Source organism: Hordeum vulgare, chromosome 3H, assembly GCF_904849725.1.
Source record: "Hordeum vulgare subsp. vulgare chromosome 3H, MorexV3_pseudomolecules_assembly, whole genome shotgun sequence".
NCBI lineage: Eukaryota > Viridiplantae > Streptophyta > Magnoliopsida > Poales > Poaceae > Hordeum > Hordeum vulgare.
Genome location: NC_058520.1, coordinates 273428598 through 273450107, shown reverse-complemented (window position 1 = coordinate 273450107; position 21510 = coordinate 273428598). Strand labels below are relative to the sequence as shown.

The window sequence follows — 21510 nt, the reverse complement described above, 5'->3', positions numbered from 1 at the left end:
AAAACATCCATGACCAAGATAAATAGCATAGGAGAAAGCGGGCCTCCTTGCCATAATCCTCGCTGGTGTGAGATCACCTCACCGGGTATCCCATTGAGTATAATCCGAGTAGTGGAGGAGCCCAATAAACCACTGATGATATCTCGCCATATTTGGCCAAAACCCAAGTGTTTCAATACCTCAAGTAGGAAAGGCCAAGACACCGAGTCAAATGCTTTTGATATGTCAGTCTTGAGAAGAAAACGAGGAAGCTTTCGTTTGTGCAAAAATCTCACTCTCAACACAATCAAAATTTTACTACGTTGAACCACCGGAATAAAACTGTCCCTGTTGCAAACACATGGGTATTTAGCTATAGATGTGCAGCATGTACGTAGAAATTTTCATCTATATCCTGCCAGGATGGCTCCGCTCCGCCCCCACCTCCTAGCATAGCGCCCTCGCCGTGCCCGCTGCCGCCGTCCCCCGCCGGCAGGCCCTCCCCGCGCCTCCTCCCTCTTTCTCCCAGCCCCTGCGCCATGGCCCCGGTCGCGGCTGACCCTGTCGACCGCCGAACGACCCTCTCCGGCGAGCGCGTCTCCTACGGGGAGCGCTGGACCAGCTCGGAGAGCGAGTCTTCGGCGCGCTCGTACAAAGACGTCGCTCGCACCTCGCCGGCCACAACAGCATCGCCGGCCACCGCCGCCCCTAGGCGCGTCGCGCCTGCTGCCCGCCAGCCTGCCAAGGAACGCCTTGGTCCCCGCTCGGAGGTGCACCGCGTCTCGGGCGGATCGGTTCTCGACGCCGACGGCTTCCCCCGGTCGCGGCTGACCCTGTCGACCGCCGAACGACCCTCTCCGGCGAGCGCGTCTCCTACGGGGAGCGCTGGACCAGCTCGGAGAGTGAGTCTTCGGCGCGCTCGTACAAAGACGTCGCTCGCACCTCGCCGGCCACAGCAGCATCGCCGGCCACCGCCGCCCCTGGGCGCGTTGCGCCTGCTGCCCGCCAGCCTGCCAAGGAACGCCTTCGTCCCCGCTCGGAGGTGCACCGCGTCTCGGGCGGATCGGTTCTCGACGCCGACGGCTTCCAGCAGCCCCGCCGTCGAGAGCGCCGCCGCCGCCCGCATCAGGAGGCCTTCATCCTCGCGCAGTCGCAGCCTGTCTCCAGAGGAGCTCGCGGGCCTCTGCTTCCGGTGCCTTGATCACCGGCACGGCACTGTGTGCGGGACTGCCCGAACGACATACGGTGCCGGCCATGCGTCCCGCGATGGCGGTGGCCGGCGGCCCGCCATTGCGCCGCCGGCTCCCCCCGTGGCGCCGCGGACGCGCAACCTCGGCCCCCTCGCGGTGCCCCCGCCAGGGCCTCTCGCCCCGCCGCGCGTCCCCGTGCGATTCCCCCGCCTCCACCTCCCGCCCCTGCCCCGGCGTCCGCGCTGGCTCTGGCCCGGCCGCCGCCCCAGGATGGTCCCGCGCGTGTCTTCATGGCGCAGACTGTGGAGATGGATGAGGCGGAGCTGGTGCTTGCCCGCGCGATGGTGGCCTCCGTCACGGGCAACGGCCGCTGGTGGCCGCAGACGAGGTGGCCGAGCTTCTTCTCTGTTCCCTGGAGCCCTCGGAGGGCGACTTCACCGTCCATTTGCACCACCCTGAAGATTTCCTTATCATCTTCTCCTCCCTGGAGACCATGCGGCGGCTCAGAGGCGAGCACTTCATCAGCTCGACGCGCTTCACGCTCTCGCTTCAGCCCTGGTGCAAGCTTGCTCACGCCGGTGCCAGTGGGCTCGAGTACCGCGTGGAGTTGGAGCTCCGCGGCATCCCCGCCCATGCATGGCACCTCTCCACCGCCGAACACGTGTTGGGTGGAAGTTGCTGGATTGAGAGGCTGCACCCCCGTACGCGTTCCCGCGACAACCTGGCTGTCTTCCGCCTCTCCGGCCGGGCGCATGACCCCGCCGACATCAGGCGCGCCGCGGTCTTGGAGATCGTCGAGCAGCTGCCCTCTCACGTGCCCTCGGAGGCGCCGACCATGAGGACCTTTACATTCCCCATCTCCATCGCTCTTACCAAGGCCGAGCTGATCCGGGCCGCTCCGGCTGGCCCTCAGGCCACTGGAGGTAAAGACGGCGATGTCAATGACACAGGTGGGAGGAGCGACCAAGGCCATGGTCAGGGCCCCGATCCAGGGCGCGCGCGCCGCCGCCGCCGCAGACGCCGGTGTACGGAAGAGGCGCCAAGCGGCCGAGCCGACGGCATGGCCATTGACGCGCCGGCGCTGCACGCACACAGCCACTCTGGCCACTCCGATGGGGCTGGCACGGCGGCATCTTGGCCATCCCCGGCGGCGCCGCCGCAGATCACGCGTCCAACGAGGAAGGGCATGCTGACATGGCCAGGTCAGCAGGGCCCCGCAGGATCTCGTCACCGCGTCAGAAAAGGAAAGAAGGGGGGGGCAGAAAAGGCCTGCCCAAAGCGGCTTTGCCTGTGGCCCCGACGCACAGAGCTGCCAAATCTTCGGGCGGTGACGAGGCGGCTGATGGCGTCAGGACAGCTAGCGGGCCGTCGTTGGCCGATGGTGGTCTAGAAGCACCCGCCGATTCGAATTCAGGCGCCCTCCAGACGACCGAGGAGGATCCGATCGGGACCACTCCTGCGACGGCCGATCCCATGCCTTGTCGGGATCGCTGCCTCCTGATCCAGGGCCCCGCCTCGCTGCCTGTGGGGACTGCCGAGCCAGCCCCGTCTGCCGCCCAGTCGGGGCAAAGCGTCGCTTTGCTCACCCTTGTCGCCCCTGCTCTGCCATACACCCCCCTTGACCAGTCGCCGCGGCCCCACGTACGCGCCGCTGAGGAGAGGGCGGGAAGTGAAGCCTCCTTTCCCGTCGCACCAGCTGCGCTTGCTGGGCCTCCGCCTAATACCACGATTGCAGCTGGTCCGGCGCCCAAAGCCACGTTTGCAGCTAGGCCTGCTGAGCCTGGGCCGTCACCGGATGGGCCTGCCTCGCCCGTGCCAGCTACAGGGCCTCCCGACTGCAACGGCCCCGCCCCTCCCACGATCCTGCAACGGCCCGCGAGTCGCGATGCTTGTGGCACCAGCGCCGTACCCACTCGCGCGCCCGCCCCAGGGTGATTCGCCTCGCCGCCAGTCACCTTGCAGAGACGGCGCAACCGTGCCCCCATGAGTCAGTCGTGGACGTTGGGCGAGTTCCTGACCGCGGCCACGAAGCAACTCAACGCGGCTTTGCCATCACCTGGGAAGCGACCCCCCCCCTCAACTTCAGCACCATGCGGGGACGCTCCGCTGCCGCCGCTGCGCCGGCCGCTGTCCCACCCATGGCTGACCGGAGGGCTGTAGTGCAGATCCTGCGACTCTCGGGATCGTGGGCACCAACCAGCAGATCTCTCCTGCCGAGATGAAGGCCTATGACGACATGTTCGCAGCGCCGATCAGGATGCCGGTACTGCAGGCCATCGCTGCTCTGGTCGACCGAACGGTTCCTACAGGCCTGGCTCTTCCAGCAGGCGATGCCGTGGTTTGCGCGAGCTAGACCGGACGGAGCACCACAGCCGACCCCATGCTCATGAATCACGGACCTCAAATTGTTGTATGGAACGTCAGGGGCCTAAACTCGCGCGCTAGGCGTTGTGCTATCCGCTCGCTGCTTTGTACTACCCGTGCGTCCATTGTATGCCTCCAGGAAACGAAAATGGCGTTGATCTGCTCGTGATTGTGTTGGACATCCTTGGGTCTGAATTTGATGGCTCCACTTACCTCCCGGCTGGCTGCACACGAGGACGCATCCTCCTCGCCTGGAAGAGCAGGGTTGTCACCATCTCTGACCCCATGTTCACCCAAAACGCGAGGCATCCTCCTCGCCCAACCACGGTTTATGGCCCCCAAAGCGACCCGGATAAACTCTTGTTCTTGCAGGAGCTGAGGGACATTCGTGCCGCCTGCCCGGGCCCCTGGATGCTCTGCGGCGATTTCAACCTCATCTATCGCGACGCGGACAAAAATTCTGGTAGCCTGAACCGCCGCATGATGGGAAGGTTCCGGCGCACCATCAACGACCTCGCTCTAAAGGAGATTTACCTTAACGGGCGCCGGTTTACATGGTCGAATGAGCAATCGCCGCCGACGCTTGTGCACCTCGACCGGGTTCTATGCACCGTGGAGTGGGAGGACTACCATGGTGAATGTCATCTACGCTGCCTTGCGTCTGTCGTGTCCGATCATTGCCCGCCGTTGTTGGATTGCTCTCCAATGCCCGCGGCCCACAAGCGCTTCCGCTTCGAGGATTATTGGTTGCGCCTCGATGGCTTCCACGACACAGTCACCACGGCCTGGAGCTCGGTGAACGATCATGATCCCTTTCGGCGGCTGGTTAGGCGCCTGCAAGCCACGGCCCATGCCCTCACTAGCTGGAGCGCCAAGTCCTGGAGCGCCAAGTCCACGGGCAACATCCGGGACAAACTGGCCATCTCTCGCAAGCTGATCTCCCGCTTCGACCAAGCGCTTGAGTGCCGCCAGCTCACCCCACCGGAAGACTGGCTGCGCAAACAGCTAAAGATGGCGTACCTTGGCATGGCTTCGCTTGAGCGCACAATTGCCCGGCAGCGCGCTCGCATATCCTTCCTCGCGGACGGTGACGCGAATACGAGCTTCTTCCACAGGCAATGCTCGTATCGCCGACAGAAGAACCGAGTGCACAGCCTGCTCGTGGACGGGCAAGTGCTCTATGATCACGAGGAGATGGCTCATGCGGCATTTGCGCACTTTGACAGGCTGTTGGGCACAGCCGCTGACCGGGCTCACACGCTCGACCTCGAGCGGCTCATCACGCCCAGCAAACTGGACGGCCTGGAGGCGCCATTCAGCCCCGAGGAGATATGGGCAGCGGTCAGACGCATGCCCGCGCACAAGGCGCCAGGTCCGGATGGGTTCACCGCCGAATTCCTGCGTGCCTGCTAGAGCATTATCAGGCAGGACATCATCGACACCTTCGAGCTGCTCTATACGTTGTGCGGGCGAGGATTCAACAAGCTCAACCAAGCCCTGCTAACCCTGCTGCCAAAGCGCGCGGACGCCCACAAGCTCGACGACTACCGGCCGATATGCCTGATCCACATCGTGGCCAAGATCTTCGCGAAGGTCCTGTCGTTGCGCATCGCTCCAAAGCTCGACAGCCTGGTGAGGCGCAACCAGAACGCCTTCATCGCCGGACGCACGCTTCACGACAACTTCGTCCTCGTCCGGCAATCCCTAAGGCTGCTTCACCACCTGGGCGCGCCGCGCATCATGCTCAAGCTCGACCTCACGCGGGCCTTCGACTCCATATCATGGCCTTTCCTCTTTGAGGTTCTGCGCCAATATGGGTTTGGGGACAGATTTAGGGAATGGCTGGCCATTCTCTTATCTTCAGCCAGCACCCGTGTCTTGCTCAATGGAGTGCCCGGACCACCGATATGGCGCACGGTCTGTCGACCGATCGAATATGGCGGGCTGGGCGTCCGAGACCTTGAGCGCACGGGGCTAACCCTCAGACTCCGATGACTTTGGCTATCGAGGACGAACACCGACCGTGCCTGGCAGGGCCTCGACCTGCAGTTCACACCTGAGGAGCGCGGCCTCTTCTACGCCTCTACATCCATGGTGGTCGGGGACGGTTTGACAGCCCTATTCTGGGAAGACCGCTGGCTCCACGGCCAGTCCATTCGCGAGCTCGCACCCCTGCTCTACCTATGCATCCCCAGAAACAGAAGAAAAGCGCGAACGGTGGCGGAGGGCATCGACGGCAACGCTTGGGCACGTGACATCCGCGAAGTTGTAGGCCTGCAAGAGATTGGGCAGTACCTACGGACATGGCAGCTTGTGACGCACACAACATTGTCCACCGAGCCGGAAAAGCTCGTCTGGAACTGGACGGCCAATGGCGTTTACTCGGCGAGGTCCTGCTACCGGGCCACCTTCCACGGATCGATGACATGCCACTCCTGGAAGCTTACTTGGAAGGGTTGGGCGCCGCCGAAAGTGAAGTTCTTTCACTGGCTCGCTAACCAGGACCGCTGCTGGACAGTAGAGCGGCTCGCTCGCCGCGGCCTTCATCATCACCCTCGATGCCTTCTATGCGACCAAGAGCCGGAAACCATCCGGCATCTGTTGCTCACATGCCCGTTCGCGAGGCAGGACTGGCACGAGACCCTATCTTGGTTGCGCCTGCCGGCCCCGTCGCCAGAACACGACGCCTCGCTCCAGGACTGGTGGCTAAGGGCGAGGGATGCCACGCCACTATCGCTTCGCAAGGCGCTGATGTCGGCCGCGCTACTGGTGCCCTGGATGATCTGGAAGCATAGAAACGCGTGTGTTTTTGACCATGTAACACCATCGCTCGATGAGCTCATCGACAGGATCAAGGATGAGACTAGATGTTGGGCAAGAGCCGGGGCCAAAGGGCTCAGGGTAGTCTTGCCCACATCCTGGGATGTTCACTAATCCTCATGTAACGCTGCTGTACTAGCCTCTTAGGAGGATGTAACCCCCCCCCCCCCCCTGCGGACATGGCAGCTTGTGACGCACACAACATTGTCCACCGAGCCGGAAAAGCTCGTCTGGAACTGGACGGCCAATGGCGTTTACTCGGCGAGGTCCTGCTACCGGGCCACCTTCCACGGATCGATGACATGCCGCTCCTGGAAGCTTACTTGGAAGGGTTGGGCGCCGCCGAAAGTGAAGTTCTTTTACTGGCTCCCTAACCAGGACCGCTGCTGGACAGCAGAGCGGCTCGCTCGCCACGGCCTTCATCATCACCCTCGATGCCTTCTATGCGACCAAGAGCCGGAAACCATCCGGCATTTGCTGCTCACATGCCCTTTCGCGAGGCTGGCCTGGCACGAGACCCTATCTTGGTTGCGCCTGCCGGCCCCGTCGCCAGAACACGATGCCTCGCTCCAGGACTGGTGGCTAAGGGCGAGGGATGCCACGCCACTATCGCTTCGCAAGGCGCTAAATTCATCCTTTTGTGTAACCAATATATATACATGGAAAACATTGGGATTTTTGAAACTTCTACATATATTTTTCATATTTCCCAAAATATCAGGCTCCATGGAGCCCCGGAGCTAAATTGCTACAAGCATTGCTTGACTGTTCCACACGAAAGCATGGACACGACGGGTGTTGCCAAATCCCCGTGCTGATATGGCCAGACACCGGGACACGCGGGGATACGCGTATCACGCCGTATTTCCCGAATTACGAATTAAAAGAAAGAAAGAAAAGGTAGGACACGTCTGGGACACGTGGGGAACTCGCAAAGAATAAAAGTAGACGACTAATCTACCGGTCGGAGTAGCACCCTCGTCCGACTTGAGGAAGCACTGGATCTCGAGCACCCTCCCGCCATCACACAGCTGTTGAGTCGCCGCCGTCGTTGCTGCTGCACCGCCGCCGTTGATGCTGCTGCACCCCCCCCCCCCCCCCCCCCCGTAGCGCTGGCCGCTGTTGCATCCTCGCTGTAGCGTTGGCCGTTGTTGCTGCTGCTACTGCTCAGCGGCAAGATGAGCACGCTGGGAGGAGGAGCGGTGGGGAGAGTTGTTGCGGGGAAGTTGAGAGATCCATCGCAGCAGGGAGGAGGGACAGTGGCAAGAGAGTGGTGGCTTGGTCAAAGCGTTAGGGCAGAGAGAGATAGAACTTGAGTTTTGATGGTGCAGATTAATCTGGAGAATCCAATGGCTCTTGAAATTGCATTTGCTGGGTCGGCCCAACTACTAGTGGATCATCTTTTTTTAGCTCTTGACAATGGGCTTATGTTCAGAGAGTTACTGCTGAATGGGGCGATCTCTTTCTCATTACTTTTTTGTCTTTAACTCATGACATATTTTTATTTATCTTTATATATACTTGCCGTTCCCCGATGGGCTATTTTTGGAAAATGTCGTATCCCGTGTCGTCGTGTCCGTGCTTTTTAGCTGTTCCAAGACCCAGTTCCAAATTAGTGAGGATTGTTCGAGTTATATTGATTATGGCCTTTGGCCTTTTGGCATCCTCATGTACATCATATATATGCTGATTTTGGCCTCTTAGTAATACAAGTTGCTTTCATAACAACGGAAGGTTTTAGACTTAGTAGAACTAAAACCGAATACATGAAGATGTGAACCATCGAATTAAAGTCGGATGGATGAAGTGGTGCCAAGCTTCTGGCATTCCCTGTGACAAGAGAATACCACGAAAGCTAAAGAGCAAGTTCTATAGGACGGCGGTTCGACCCGCAATGTTGTATGGCGCTGAGTGTTGGCCGACTAAAAGGCGACATGCGCAGAGTGTGGCGGAGATGCGCATGTTGAGATGGATGCGTGGCCACACAAGGACTGAGTCCGGAATGATGACATATGAGATAGAGTTGGAGTAGCGTCGATTGATGAGAAGCTTGTCCAACATCGTCTGAGATGGTTTGGGCATATTGGGCGCAGACCTCCAGAAGCTCCAGCGCATAGCGGACGGCTAAAGCATGCTGATAATGTCAGAAGAGGTCGTGGTAGAACGGATCTGACATGGGAGGAGTTCGTAAAGAGAGATTTGAAGGACTAGAGTATCACCAGTGAACTAGCCATGGACAGAGATGCACATGTTGAGCTGGATGTGTGGCCACACAAGGAAGGACAGAGTCTGGAATGATGATATACAAGATAGAGTTGGGGTAGCGTCGATTGATGAGAAGCTTGTCCAACATCGTCTGAGATGGTTTGGGTATATTCGACGCAGACCTCCAGAAGCTCCAGTGCATAGCGGACGGCTAAAACATGCTGATAATGTCAGAAGAGGTCGCGATAGACCGGATCTGACATGGGAGGAGTTCGTAAAAAGAGATTTGAAGGACTGGAGTATCACCAGAGAACTAGCCATGGACAGGCGTGCGTGGAAGCCTGCTATCCATGTGCCAGAACTATGAGTTGGTCGCGAGATCTTATGGGTTTGACCTCTAGCCTACCCAACTTGTTTAGGACTAAAGGTTTTGTTGTTGTTGTTGTATTTTTTTCCGCACGCGCAACTCATGCTCCTTCCAATCCAATCTCTCACCACTGCCTACATATCTCCACTTGCAGGGTTCCAAGTCAAGTGGTACCCAGCTCCCAATCGAATCAGTGCGCTTGGTTACGGCTGCTAGGACATCCCGTCAATGTCGTTATTCCAAGTCCGCTGCAAGCCACCCCGTCGATGCCGTTGTTCAAACTCCGTTGCAGGCTGCCCCATCGCTGCAGCCTCCTCCTCTGCTATAGGCCAATTCATCCGCCCCAGATCAAGCGGCCCGTCAGTCCAACTCTCAAGATCAAGCAGAGGCAGCAGCTATCGGAGGTCAACGCTCAATCCCCGTCCAGCCGCCTAAGTCTCCAGCGCACGACCATCCCCAGGCGTCGATTCCCGTCATCGGCCACCTCCATATCGGGCCTTGGTCAATGCGCCTCAGACTTCTGGTTGTTGCTCGTGCCTCTCGCACTCCAGATAGCGTCGTCGCGGGTCCAATCCTTCTGGCCTGGATCATGTTTTTCTGGCCTTGGTTGTTCGTCTCCTGGATTGAATCGAGCTGCTGCAATTGGTCAGCTTCATTTAGGGCCTAGGTTGTTGCCTTTGGGCCTCGACTATTGGCTTGAGGCCTAATTCATTTGGTTGTTGCCTAATCATTCTGTTGTTGCCCTTAAAAAAGTATGATGTTTTCGTCAGCCTTCCCTATGTTGATCCTATCCCCACATGTGCCATCACTGTGTTGGTCACTATTCGTCTACTCCTCTTGCGGCTTCCACGTGCGGCGGTGAACGCTCTACGCTAATTCCTCTCACGGGTTCCGCGCATGGCGGTGACCGCTCTACACCGACTCCTCTCGCGGCTTCCGGGCATGGCGGTGACCACTCTTCTCCGACTCCTCTCGCGGCTTCCACGAGCGGCGGTGACCGCTCTGCGTCAACTCCTCTCGCGGCTTCCGTGCACAGCGGTGACCACACTACGTCGATTTCCCTGGTGGCTTCCACATGCGGCTCTAAGTCCTCTTCCGTCGTGTCCCTATCTGGGCATGAGATTGCGCAGCTGCGATGCCTGCTTGCTGCTTGGGATTCTTCACTGACAGGTTCTGCAGGTTCCGTGACTGACTATTCTGGCACTGAGAAACTACTTTCTACTCATTCAAGTATATCTCCATGGATTCTTGATGCTGGAGCGCCTTTTCATATGACTTGTGATTCTTCCACTTTGACCTCCATTCCACATGTCGAGTTTCATGTTCGTGTTCCTACAGCTGATGGCACTCCCCTCCCGGTAGCTAGTCGAGGCACTCTTAGCACTTCTTCATTTCATGTTCCGTATGTCGCTCATGTTCCTAGACTTACCATGTAGCTCATATCCGGTGGTCAAATTGTTGACTCTACCGTGTTCTATTCAGGATCGTCGCACGGGCGCTCTGCCTGGTGCTGGCCCTCGACACTTTGATGGTCTTTGGGAGCTTGACTGGCTTCTTCCCTCCGCTACCACCGCCGCCAGTCTCACAACCCCTATTGCTGCATCTACCAACTCTTTTCAGCAGTGGCATCATCGTCTTGGCCATTTATGTGGTTCTTGTCTCTCGTCTTTGGTTCTTCGCGGTGTTCTGGGGTCTGTCTCCGGTAATGCTTCGTTGGATTGTTTGGGTTGTAGGCTTGGTAATCATATTCAGCTACCCTACCCTCACAGTGAGTCAGTGTTGAGTGTCCTTTTGATCTCGTTCACTCTGATGTTTGAGGTCCGGCTCCCTTTGCTTAGAAGGGGGGTCATCGCTACTATATTATCTTTATAGGCGATTTTTCTCGGTACAGTTGGATCTATTTCATGGCTTCTCGTAGTGAGGTCTTATCTATATACAGAAAATTTGCTGCCATGGTTCATACCCAATTTTCCATTCCTATTTGTGTTTTTCACGCAGAAACAGCTAGCAAGTATATCTCCCATGCATTGTGCTGATTTCTTGCTGACCAGGGTACTTACTCAGTTCTCTTGCCCTAGCGCTCATGCTCAGAATGGTGTGGCTGAGCACAAGCATCATCACCTTCTTCAGACGGCGCGTGCAATGATGATAGCCGTTTCTCTTCCACCTCATTTTTGGGTTGAGGTTGTTACCACTTCCACCTATCTCATCAACATTCAACCATCTGCTGCTCTAGAGGGTGGTATTCCTCTCGAGCGTCTTTCTGGTCGTTCTCCTGATTATTCGGCACTCCGTTTGTTTGGTTGCGTTTGTTATGTTTTGCTTGCCCCTTGTGAACGCACCAAACTAACCGCTCAGTCTGTTGAGTTTGTCTTTCTCGAATATAGTGATGAGCATAACGGCTATCGGTGTCGGGATCCTGTCGATCGATGGATGCATATTTCCTGGGATGTGACCTTTCATGAATCTCGTCCCTTCTACCCGCGTATTGGCATGAGGCACACGTGATTGGTACAACCACCATACAATCCAAACAACATGTTATTAGGAGGAGGGTTAGGTGCAACTAGAAGCTAACTATCTAACAATGAAATTTTCACATGAAGCTTATATGAGGTAAAAATATCAGGAGAAAGGGCGAAATCACGATAACAACGATCCGTTGCACTAAAGGTTGGCATACTCTAAACATAACGCAACATGGCATTGGATTTGGTCGTTGAGAATTAAAACATGGCTGCCACCAATTGCTCCGTGCGATAGAGTTTGATGCTTGTCAGGAAGCCTAGTCAACATGACCGAGGGATTGGTGACAACGATAACATGTCAGGATCCTTCATTTTCCAAACACGTGGGCCCAAAATATCAAGAACATATGGATTTCAAATCAAATAAATACAAAATCTTACCATAGGTACGATTTGCTACTACAACTCTTGCACCCTTCTTCTTTGCCCCATAGGCAATTGCCTTAGCAGCACCACCAGCACCTACAACAACAATAAGCCTGCCAGACAATGGTGATATAGCAGCATCCTTTGACCCCAGACCTGTGGAACATAAATCATGTGATATTTGTGCATGACTCCCAAATAACTGTTAAAAGGGAATCAATTAAGATTGCTAAAACCTCCTATGCCATCCTCAATAGCAGAAATTGCTCCAATGTAGTCTGTATTGTAGCCCACTAGTTTGCCGTCTGATTTCCTAATTATAGTGTTTATGGCACCTATTGACTGCAGATTAACATAACAAAATGACAGGTCAAACAAAGAGAAAGTGGAAGCCAATTCATGAAGTAGACACAAAAGAAGTATAGTGGATACAGCTACCTTAGCAACAGCATCATGTTCATGGCAACAATGCACTGCATCCACTTTGAAAGGAAGAGAGCAACTGCATTACACAAAGTCAAACAGTGTAAAATAAAATTGCTCTTGTGAAATGTGCCAATGAATAGGGCTGAAAATGACTTTCTAGAAGTTAATTTTATAGGAATACAAGAGTTCTAGTTTTCTGAGGTAGTGCTCATGTTATGTGGGGGTGCAAAGCCCAACCTGGGCAGGTTAGGTTGCAGCAAAGCAGGGGCATGTTGCCCTTCGAGTTGTGTTCTAGTGACTAAATTTTCTAAGCTCCCTAGGAATAGAGCGCACACGGCATTCTTTTATGAGGTGGACTCCACGGGCCAGCGTGAGCTTGCGAGTTGTGGTTGCTCTCCCTTTGGGGTGCCCCCGGCTGTCGGTGGGCAAGTTCAGCCTCACATCGCTCTCCTCTATCATATCCCGCCCTCTCCCGCTCACGCACCCTCATGGCAAACCCTAGCTGCAGCTTGTTCGCTGATGAGGCGATTCGGCAGTCCTCATCGTCATCTCCTGCCGCTTCTCTGACCTCCAGCGAGCTCCGCCTCAGTCTTACTCATGCTCTTACCTCACCTTCGACAACCCATAAGCGCCTCCACTTTCGGTGGCGATACTGGTGGGACGGCGGTGATCGTCATTGTTGAAGTGTCTATGTGGATTGCCTAGCCTTCCATCAGTTTGGACTTTTAGTTGTGTTGGCCAGTGCATGAAGCTTAACATGGTATCAGAGCCCAAGGTCTTGAGTTCAAGTCCTGGCTTTCGCAGTTTATCCAAAAATTGTTGTTGCCCCCCTTTGTGTCAATTCATCAGTTGCCTCTTTAGCCATACCTCTAAGTATATTCATGTGTTGACTTCCAACATCACACATGAGAGGGGCTGTTGAACTGTATATGTGGATTGCCTAGCCCTTTCATTAGTTCGGACTTTTGGTTGTGTTGGCTAGTGCATGGAGCTTAACAGACATGACCTCGGTGGGGCGTGGATACTATGGCATCGTTGACTACTACCTCTGCTCCTGCCACCATGCTATGACAGGTATAGTTGTCCCTTAGTTACGGTCTCTCTTGATTCTTTGAATATTGACTTATAAATTGTTTCCCTAAACAATGGTTAGTAAGATTACCTGGACCTGTGCATGATGTCTTCTTTGATCATATTAATCTTATGTCTTTGTTTTCATTAAATCTGTTTCCCTGTTATGATGTTTCAGAGATTGGTTGTGAGTGTATTTATAAACATCTCTTCTGGTTTTCCCCCTTTCACATGATTTTTTTTCTGCTACGGCGAAGAAGTTGTGAATCTCAGGTTTGTTTTAAAACTACTCCATGGAAAGAACAATGGTAAATTTTGATTTAAGAGCATGCCAACAATTGTGGTGTTCAGATTATTAGATGACATCATGCTGCCTCATTTTCATATAATTGAATTTTACCCCATATGTTGTAATAGCAATGCTTTTTTAAGCAATGGGTTGCTGAAAATTTGGAGTTATCTATCAATCCATGCATTTTTATCTATGAACTTTCTGTGTGTCATGTTTTCTTGTAAATTCAAAAGGTATAGCCAGGACCTAGCAATACATTGTTACCTTGCTTGGTGGATTGTAAATCTCAAATACCTTGGTAGGTTAGTAAGCTAAGGCACACATGGACAGAGTTACTCTTGAATTCTTAGCATGACTAGCAAGGCTGTTATCCTGGAGTTCCTATATCACAAGTGATCCTTTTGTTATGTTGGAGTATTTAATTTACATCTTTAGAAAATCAGTTCTTTTTCACGTATAATAGCATAGAAGCAGGGTCTGTCCTAGAGCTACACACCCTCCACAAACAGTCTAAGAGAAATATCCTAGCGTTCTTCTTATGCTTAATGGTTTAGATTCTGATTTTTTGGGATGATCCGACTCATGTTTACTGATGAAGTAAAACAATTACCTTCCATTGATTTCCTTCCTTAGTTCTGTTCCTTGATGTTGTGTTCTTCATCCGGTCTTCGTGTTCTATATTGTGCTAGTTCAATTATTTTTTATTAATTGTAGATAACAAAAACTTCAGTATTTAGCACCCATTTGTGCAACTTTTGTTGTATCCTAGTTACTAACTAAAAGAATAAGAGAAGTTAAATTATATGATATATGTTAGGAAGTATTAGTATTAGTCTAGGAGTCCTCATTAGTCTATTAGTATTAGTCTAGGAGTCCTTATTAGTCTATGTTTACTTTCCTTGCACCTCAAGTCTTGTGTAATATATATATGCCCCTTGGGCCTTCAATAAACATAAGTTGCTTTCCTAACATGGTATTAGAGCTTAGGTTATTTTTTTCGGGCGCCGCAACTCGCCCTCCCGATCCAATCTCGCGCGTCGCCGCTGCTTTTCTTGCGTGGTCGGATCTGGCTGCTCTCCCGTCGCAGTCCTCCCCGTCGTGCTCCCTCACCCGGGCCGCGTCGGCTCCTCCCTGCCTCGCCGTCTCGCGCTGCCTCGTCTCCCACTTCATGTTCCGCCGCGAGCTGCAGGGCATCTGCTTCACCGCGGGGCTCCTCGTCTCGCAGGTCCTCAAGCACTCCGTCGCACAGCCCCGCCCGGCCTCGTGCGAGCTGCTCGAGACCTGCGACTCCCACGGGTGGCCGCCAAGCCACGCGCAGTACACCTCCCTGCTCTCCGCTCGGGCCAGCGCTGCTGCGCACGAAGGCTGCTGCTCCATCGATCTGGATGGACATGGCCAACGCCTGCATCGAAGTTGCATCAACGACGCTACTCCCAGATCGCCCACTATGGCCCCTGCAACGTCGCCTCACAGCCCCGGGTGGCTGCTACAAGTCAACCACTCTGCAGCAGGGTCTCCCATCCAGATCGATGCGCTTGGCTGCTGGATAGGGATGCTGCTACGTGGTGCTACTATCTATTGCGTTTCCTGTTGTGCATTGCTGGTAGTGCTACTATCAGCCACGTGGTGCTACTAGACACACCATGGATCTGGTTTCCACAGTCCGTATGCCTGATTGATTCAGCTACCTGTCTTGGTCCGCTTCTTGATCTCGTACAAAAATAAAATCTTCATGTTTCTTCCGCTGCCTTCACCTCTAGTTTTTTTTTCCGCTGCCATCGCATCTTCATCTAGTGTGTGCTTTCTAGTTTTCTATATTTCCGTTGCGTCCACCAAATCCGTTGATATTTTGTGTTTTCTCATGCCATGCGAGTCCACAATACCTTAGTCCGTCAGCCTTTCTCCGGTCCTGATCCTTTCTATGCAACTTTTGTGGCCTACTTGCCCTTGTTGTTTTCTATAGGATTGTCTGGACTTCTTTTGCATTGTCGATCTACGTCCATCGTGCCTTATCCGCCGAGCTTCTTTCGCCGACGGTTGTCGCGGACTATGATTTTTTGCGTAATGCTTTATCCTCTTGATGTGCCATCTTCTTTTGGCAACCCCTCTTCTCTTTATACTTATCTTGTATCTTCAAGTGATGCGGTGTCTACCTCTGATGTGCCATCTCTTCGTTATCTCCTTCAGCGACTCGACAAGTTTTGAAGACTCTTCATGCTACGACGACACTCTCAAGACGCGGATTTGGATTATCATTTTTTTTAGTATTACACTTCTTCAAATGCAATGCTATTGCATACGCTTTGCATTTGAGGGGGGTGTTAGGAAGCATTAGTGTCTAGGAGTCCTCATTAGTCTATTAGTATTAGTCTAGGGGTCCTTATTAGTCTATGTTTACTTTCCTTGCACCTCAAGTCTTGTGTAATATATATATATGCCCCTTGGGCCTTCAATAAACATAAGTTGCTTTTCTAACAATATTGACAGTAGATGCTCCATAACATTTTTTTACCATACATGTATGTAACTTTTGCAAGAGTCCATCTTCCAGGCTAGATTCATCCAATGAATGAATAGTGTGTCTACACAGTTCTTTTATGAATTTAAACAAAATTTAGCTCCATGAATTATTCTACATTAGTGTTCTTACTTTATTTGCTGGAGGATCTGGAAACCTAGGTGAACAACGAACTACAAATAAGCAAAAATACTTGAAGGAATTCCAGGGCAACCAACAAACAAGCGGAGCAGCGAAGCGAAGCGCGCTTTCGCTCCTAGTTAGGATTGATCCCTAATTGAAAGAGTAAGTTCGTATTTGAATAGGTTAACTGAGTATATGTTAGGTAAGAGTCTGAATCCTAGTTGGGTGCCAAGTAAGTCACATAGGTTCCCCTCTATTTAAAGCAGGCAATAAATAAAGTTCTGGTTCCAAATCTGCTGTTGTCTCCTCTACCCTAGTACCTCTCTCATGGCCAACAGTCAAAAAGGTCAATAGTGCCGGCCTATGTCACATGGTACCCTTGTGCATCGACAACTGCTCCTCCGAGGCTGATTGCTTCGCAATTCCTTTAGCCGGTTTCACCCTCATCCCCGGCATTGAGTGGATGCGCAAGCTTGGACGTACATATGGGACGACGAATTACTTGGACAAGGATAGCTGCTCCCCGGCTAGCGGCTATCCGCTCGCTCCACGGCGACGACACAGCTCTTATGGATGATATGTTGATAGTCTGACAACCTCTTGGTGTGACAACTTACGGAGAGATACAGGGAGCAAAAGGACTTACATATGGTGCATTAACTTGGAGAAAGCCTGTGATAAGATACCACATAATGTCATGTGGTGGGCCTTGAAGAAACACAAAGTCCCAACAAAGTACATTACCATCATAAAGGACATGTACAATAATGTTGTGACAAGTGTTCGAACAAGTGATGGCGACACTGATGACTTCCTGATTAAAACGGGACAACACCAAGGGTCAGCTTTAAGCCCTTATCTTTTTGCCTTGGTGATGGATGAGGTCACAAGGGATATACAAGGAGATATCCCGTGGTGTATGCTCTTTGCGGATGATGTGGTGCTACTCGATGATAGTCGGACGAGGGTTAATAGGAAGTTAGAGCTGTGGAGACAAACCTTGGAATCGAAAGGTTAGTAGAACTAAAACCGAGTACATGAGGTGGGGTTTCAGTACTACTTCCTGATTAAAACAGGACTGCACCAGGGGTCTGCTTTAAGCCCTTATCTTTTTGCCTTGGTGATGGATGAGGTCACAAGGGATATACAAGGAGGATATCCCATGGGTGTATGCTCTTTGCGGATGATGTGGTGCTACTCGATGATAGTCGGACGAGGGTTAATAGGAAGTTAGAGTTGTGGAGACAAACCTTAAAATCAAAAGGTTTTAGACTTGGTAGAACTAAAACCGAGTACATGAGGTGGGGTTTCAGTACTACTAGAGTTACTACTAGGCACGAGGAGGAGGAGATTAGCCTTGATGGGCAAGTGGTGCCTCAGAAGGACACCTTTCGAGATTTCGGGTCAATGCTGCAGAAGAATGTGAATACCGATGAAGATGTGAACCATCGAATCAAAGTCGGATGGATGAAGTGGCCCAAGCTTCTAGCATTCTCCGTGACAAGAGAGTGCCACAAAAGCTAAAAGGAAGTTCTATAGGACGGCGGTTCGACCCGCAATGTTGTATGGCGCCGAGTGTTGGCTGACTAAAAGGCAACATGTGCAACAGTTAGGTGTGGTGGAGATGCGCATGTTGAGATGGATGTGTGGCCACATAAGGAGGGGCCATGTCCGAAATGACGATATACGAGATAGACTTGGGGTAGCACCGATTGAAGAGAAGCTTGTCCAACATCGTCTAAGATTGTTTGGCCATATTCAGCGCAGGCCTCCAGAAGCTCTAGTGCATAGCGGAGGGGCTAAAGCGTGTTGATAATGTTAAAAGAGCCCGGGGTAGACAAAACTCAATATGGGAGGAGTCCGTAAAGAGAGATCTGGAGGACTGGAGTATCACCAAAGAACTAGTCACGGACAGGGGTGTGTGGAAGCTTGCTATCCATGTGCCAGAACCATGAGTTGGTCGCGAGATCTGATGGGTTTTACCTCTAGCCTACCCCCAACTTGTTTGGGACTAAAAGCTTTGTTGTTGTTGTTGTTCATCCTGGTTAGAGCACCTTCACCACCTACCGGCTGTTTTCCAGGTTTTACGCCAACAAATACTCTTGTTGGATTAAACACCTTGTGCAACCAACATTGATTCAGTGGGGACTTAGCTCTATGGGACCGGGAACACATCCTGCAAGCCCAGCAATATGCCAAAGAGTTATATGATGATAATTACCGGGAACTGTTGTTTGAGATGGGAGAATGGGCTTGGTAGTACCTACGTCACAAAACAGTAGAATCCTTGGCAGGACATATGTGTGGGAAGCTCGCTTCCACATACTATGGACCTTCAAGGTATTGGAGCGCATATGGGGTTGGTAGCATATTCCCTCCAGGTGCAAATCTACATGATGTCTTTCATCATATTCCATCCAGGTGCAAACCTACATGATGTCTTTCATCATATTCCCTCCACGTGCAAACCTACATGATGTCTTTCATGTTAGTCTTCTGAAGAAATTTCATGGTGACCTCTGGCTAAGACCTCACTCCCTCATCTGGAAGACGGCAAGGTGGTCATGCAGCCAGCCAAGATCCTTGGTGCAAGCCTACGTTATGATGTCAAGCATGAGCTTGTTCGGTGGGAAGGTAAAGTTGAAGATGATCGCTAATGATCAGGCTGCAGCAGAGCAAGGCAAGTTACCTTTTGAATTGTCTTCTAGTTAGGATTGGTCCCTAATGGAAGAGTCAGTTCGTACTTGAATAGTTTGATTGAGTATATGCAGGTAAGAGTCTGAATCCTAGTTGTGTTCCAAGTCGAGTCACGTGTAAGGCTTGAACTAAGATCTGGTTCCTAATCTCTACCCCGCTACCTCTCTTCATAGCAGATGGGGCGGAACCTGTTGGCCGGCGACTAATCAGCTCAAGGGTATCCCCCCCCCCCTTTCATAGCAGATGGGGCGGAACCTGTTGGCCGGCGACTAATCAGCTCAAGGGTATCCCCCCCCCCCCCCCCCCCCCCGCATGCCCGCACGGCATAACCCTTCGATCTAAGAACCATAATAGCTCGTCCTCTGGTTCATCCCTTGTGTTAAAAATTCTTGTGTCAGCTACTTTGCCAAAACCATGCAGATCAGTCTATTAAGCATGCTAAGAATGTTTAACTTGAAAAGGTAAAGAAGATGAAAAAACACATTAAAAGGGCAAAAATGGGGATATGCATAGCTAGAGATACAGTTATACAAATACACGGGTGAACAATTATGAGATCTAATGTGGCGGAACCTCTGATGAATTTCTCAATCTTTGAGGGATTATTTCCAATATGCACAGCCACGTGCTTATCAGGATCATAGCAAAATAATCATTTCATTCTAAGCAATCCTACAGATTATTAATGTATTCTTTTTCTACTTTGCTGAATTCGAATTTTACCTAAATCCTGAAAAATCTGAAGATGAATATGTGTCAAGAAATCTAGCAAGATCGTCTGCCAGAAGTGGAAGATAAACAGCATTGTATCCAACAGACTGTAGACATTTATTGTGCAAAATTGGGCTCTTGCTTTGCTTTACTGGGTTGGCTATAAGACCAAGAACTTTTGTATCAGGTCCTATACACCTTATATTGTAAATGTCCAATAATTCTTCAAGTGTTGGTTGCCCAGGTGCTGATGTCTTTGTAGCATCAAGTATTCCAAAGGTAAGATATCCACCAAATTTTGGGGATAACACCCTTGACATCAAACCTCTCTCACTCATCACCAATCCAATCATAGGCACCTGTCATTTCTGTTAATCAGTGAAATGGCAATGTATAGGCAGGCATGAATTAATAAACCATATAGCTTAACTCCTTAGCATGCAAGTGCACATCAGATTAGCAACGGCAATTAGCCAAACTGATGTTTGGCTTCTGATCAATAAACACCAAGCTTTAAAGCCAAGATAAATGAATAATAAGATCAAAAAAATAGCAGATTAAAAATTTGTACGTGCATAGAAACATTTTTATTTTCTTCACTAAACACCAAGCTTCCCCAGATTTATTTTCTTCACCCAGACCATAGAAACATTTTTCACAAAATTTGTACGTGCAGAAAGTAGACATTATCATCAGTAATTTTAAAAATTTGGCAATTATATCTTTAGCCCGAGAGCATACGCCGCTGGGTGCAAATCCGAATTAGCAGAGATAAAGGATTATATGAAACAGCTGTTGAGTACCTTAACTCTTGTTCTCTGTAGGATATTAATTCTTTCAAGATGAAAACTGCCAATTTGCTGATTATAAGTAACGGTAGTTGGGGAAATAGCAGTAACTACTGTCGTTATCACTTGAATTTGGAAAAAAACTGTAGAACTAATTTGATGGCATTAACACCGTAGAGTGCTAGACTGCTGGTGCTGGGTTGATGCTAGGTTGCTGCACTTAGCAGCACCTCATGCCCAGACGCTTATTGACTTACTATTACTAAATAAACATACCAATGAGTTAGAGAGTAGTGACATGTAAATATACTCCCTCCATCACGGTTTATAAGGCATGGTTAAATTTACGTGCATTTTCACAATAGACATGGTTTAAGGCGCGTTGCATTTACTTCTAGCAGCTAATTAGTACTCCGTTGTACTAGTTCTATATGGATGCGTAGTGTGAATGCTAATTTTCAACTCATCTCACAGCCAATCAATAACCACCTAGGTTCCAGAGAATTTTCATGCACGCCTTCTAAACCATGACGGAGGAAGTATGATTATTGACTATTGTAATTCAATGCCCATGTCAACTTAGATAAATATGGTATTTATGACAAACATACCAAAATATTTTGATAATGCATTATTACTAGAAGTATTGTCTTTACAAAAAATAGTGACCATATTTGCCAAAATACTGTGTTCAGCATACCAACCGGATGGACACAAAGGTGGCTAGTTAATAAAGCAAGGACAGGGGAAATTTCACAAATTAAGACAGCTAGCTTGTCTTTTTTCAATTTTCTATTCTATATTGAATAAACTATTATTTGAACATACAGGGAAATGGACCAACTAATTATTGCACAGTACATACAGGTTGGTGCTGTTCATCTAGCTTAACTGAAGTACAACTGCAGAAATTCAAAAAAAAAGTAACAGCAATGGGCCATAGTTAACTTTCAAGTTCTACGGAGCACACCTTCAATATTGAAGAGTCCAAGTTCAATCACAAGACATCAGGGCTGAATGTACAAGACAGACGCAGGTTTCTGGGAGGAAATAGTGAAATCTTTA

General features: G+C 51.1%; 1 protein-coding gene across 1 annotated transcript in view; it reads right to left on the bottom strand.

The window, feature by feature from the left end:
- LOC123443649 (bifunctional 3-dehydroquinate dehydratase/shikimate dehydrogenase, chloroplastic-like) overlaps window positions 1–21510 on the bottom strand; it is a 52244-nt gene that overhangs the window by 3362 nt on the left and 27372 nt on the right. The window contains exons 4-7 of the mRNA XM_045120127.1: window positions 19670–20016; window positions 12258–12321; window positions 12056–12161; window positions 11835–11975 (exon numbers count right to left, since the gene is read on the bottom strand). Coding sequence (XP_044976062.1) covers window positions 11835–11975; window positions 12056–12161; window positions 12258–12321; window positions 19670–20016 — 658 coding nt within the window. The remainder of the gene's footprint in view (window positions 1–11834; window positions 11976–12055; window positions 12162–12257; window positions 12322–19669; window positions 20017–21510) is intronic.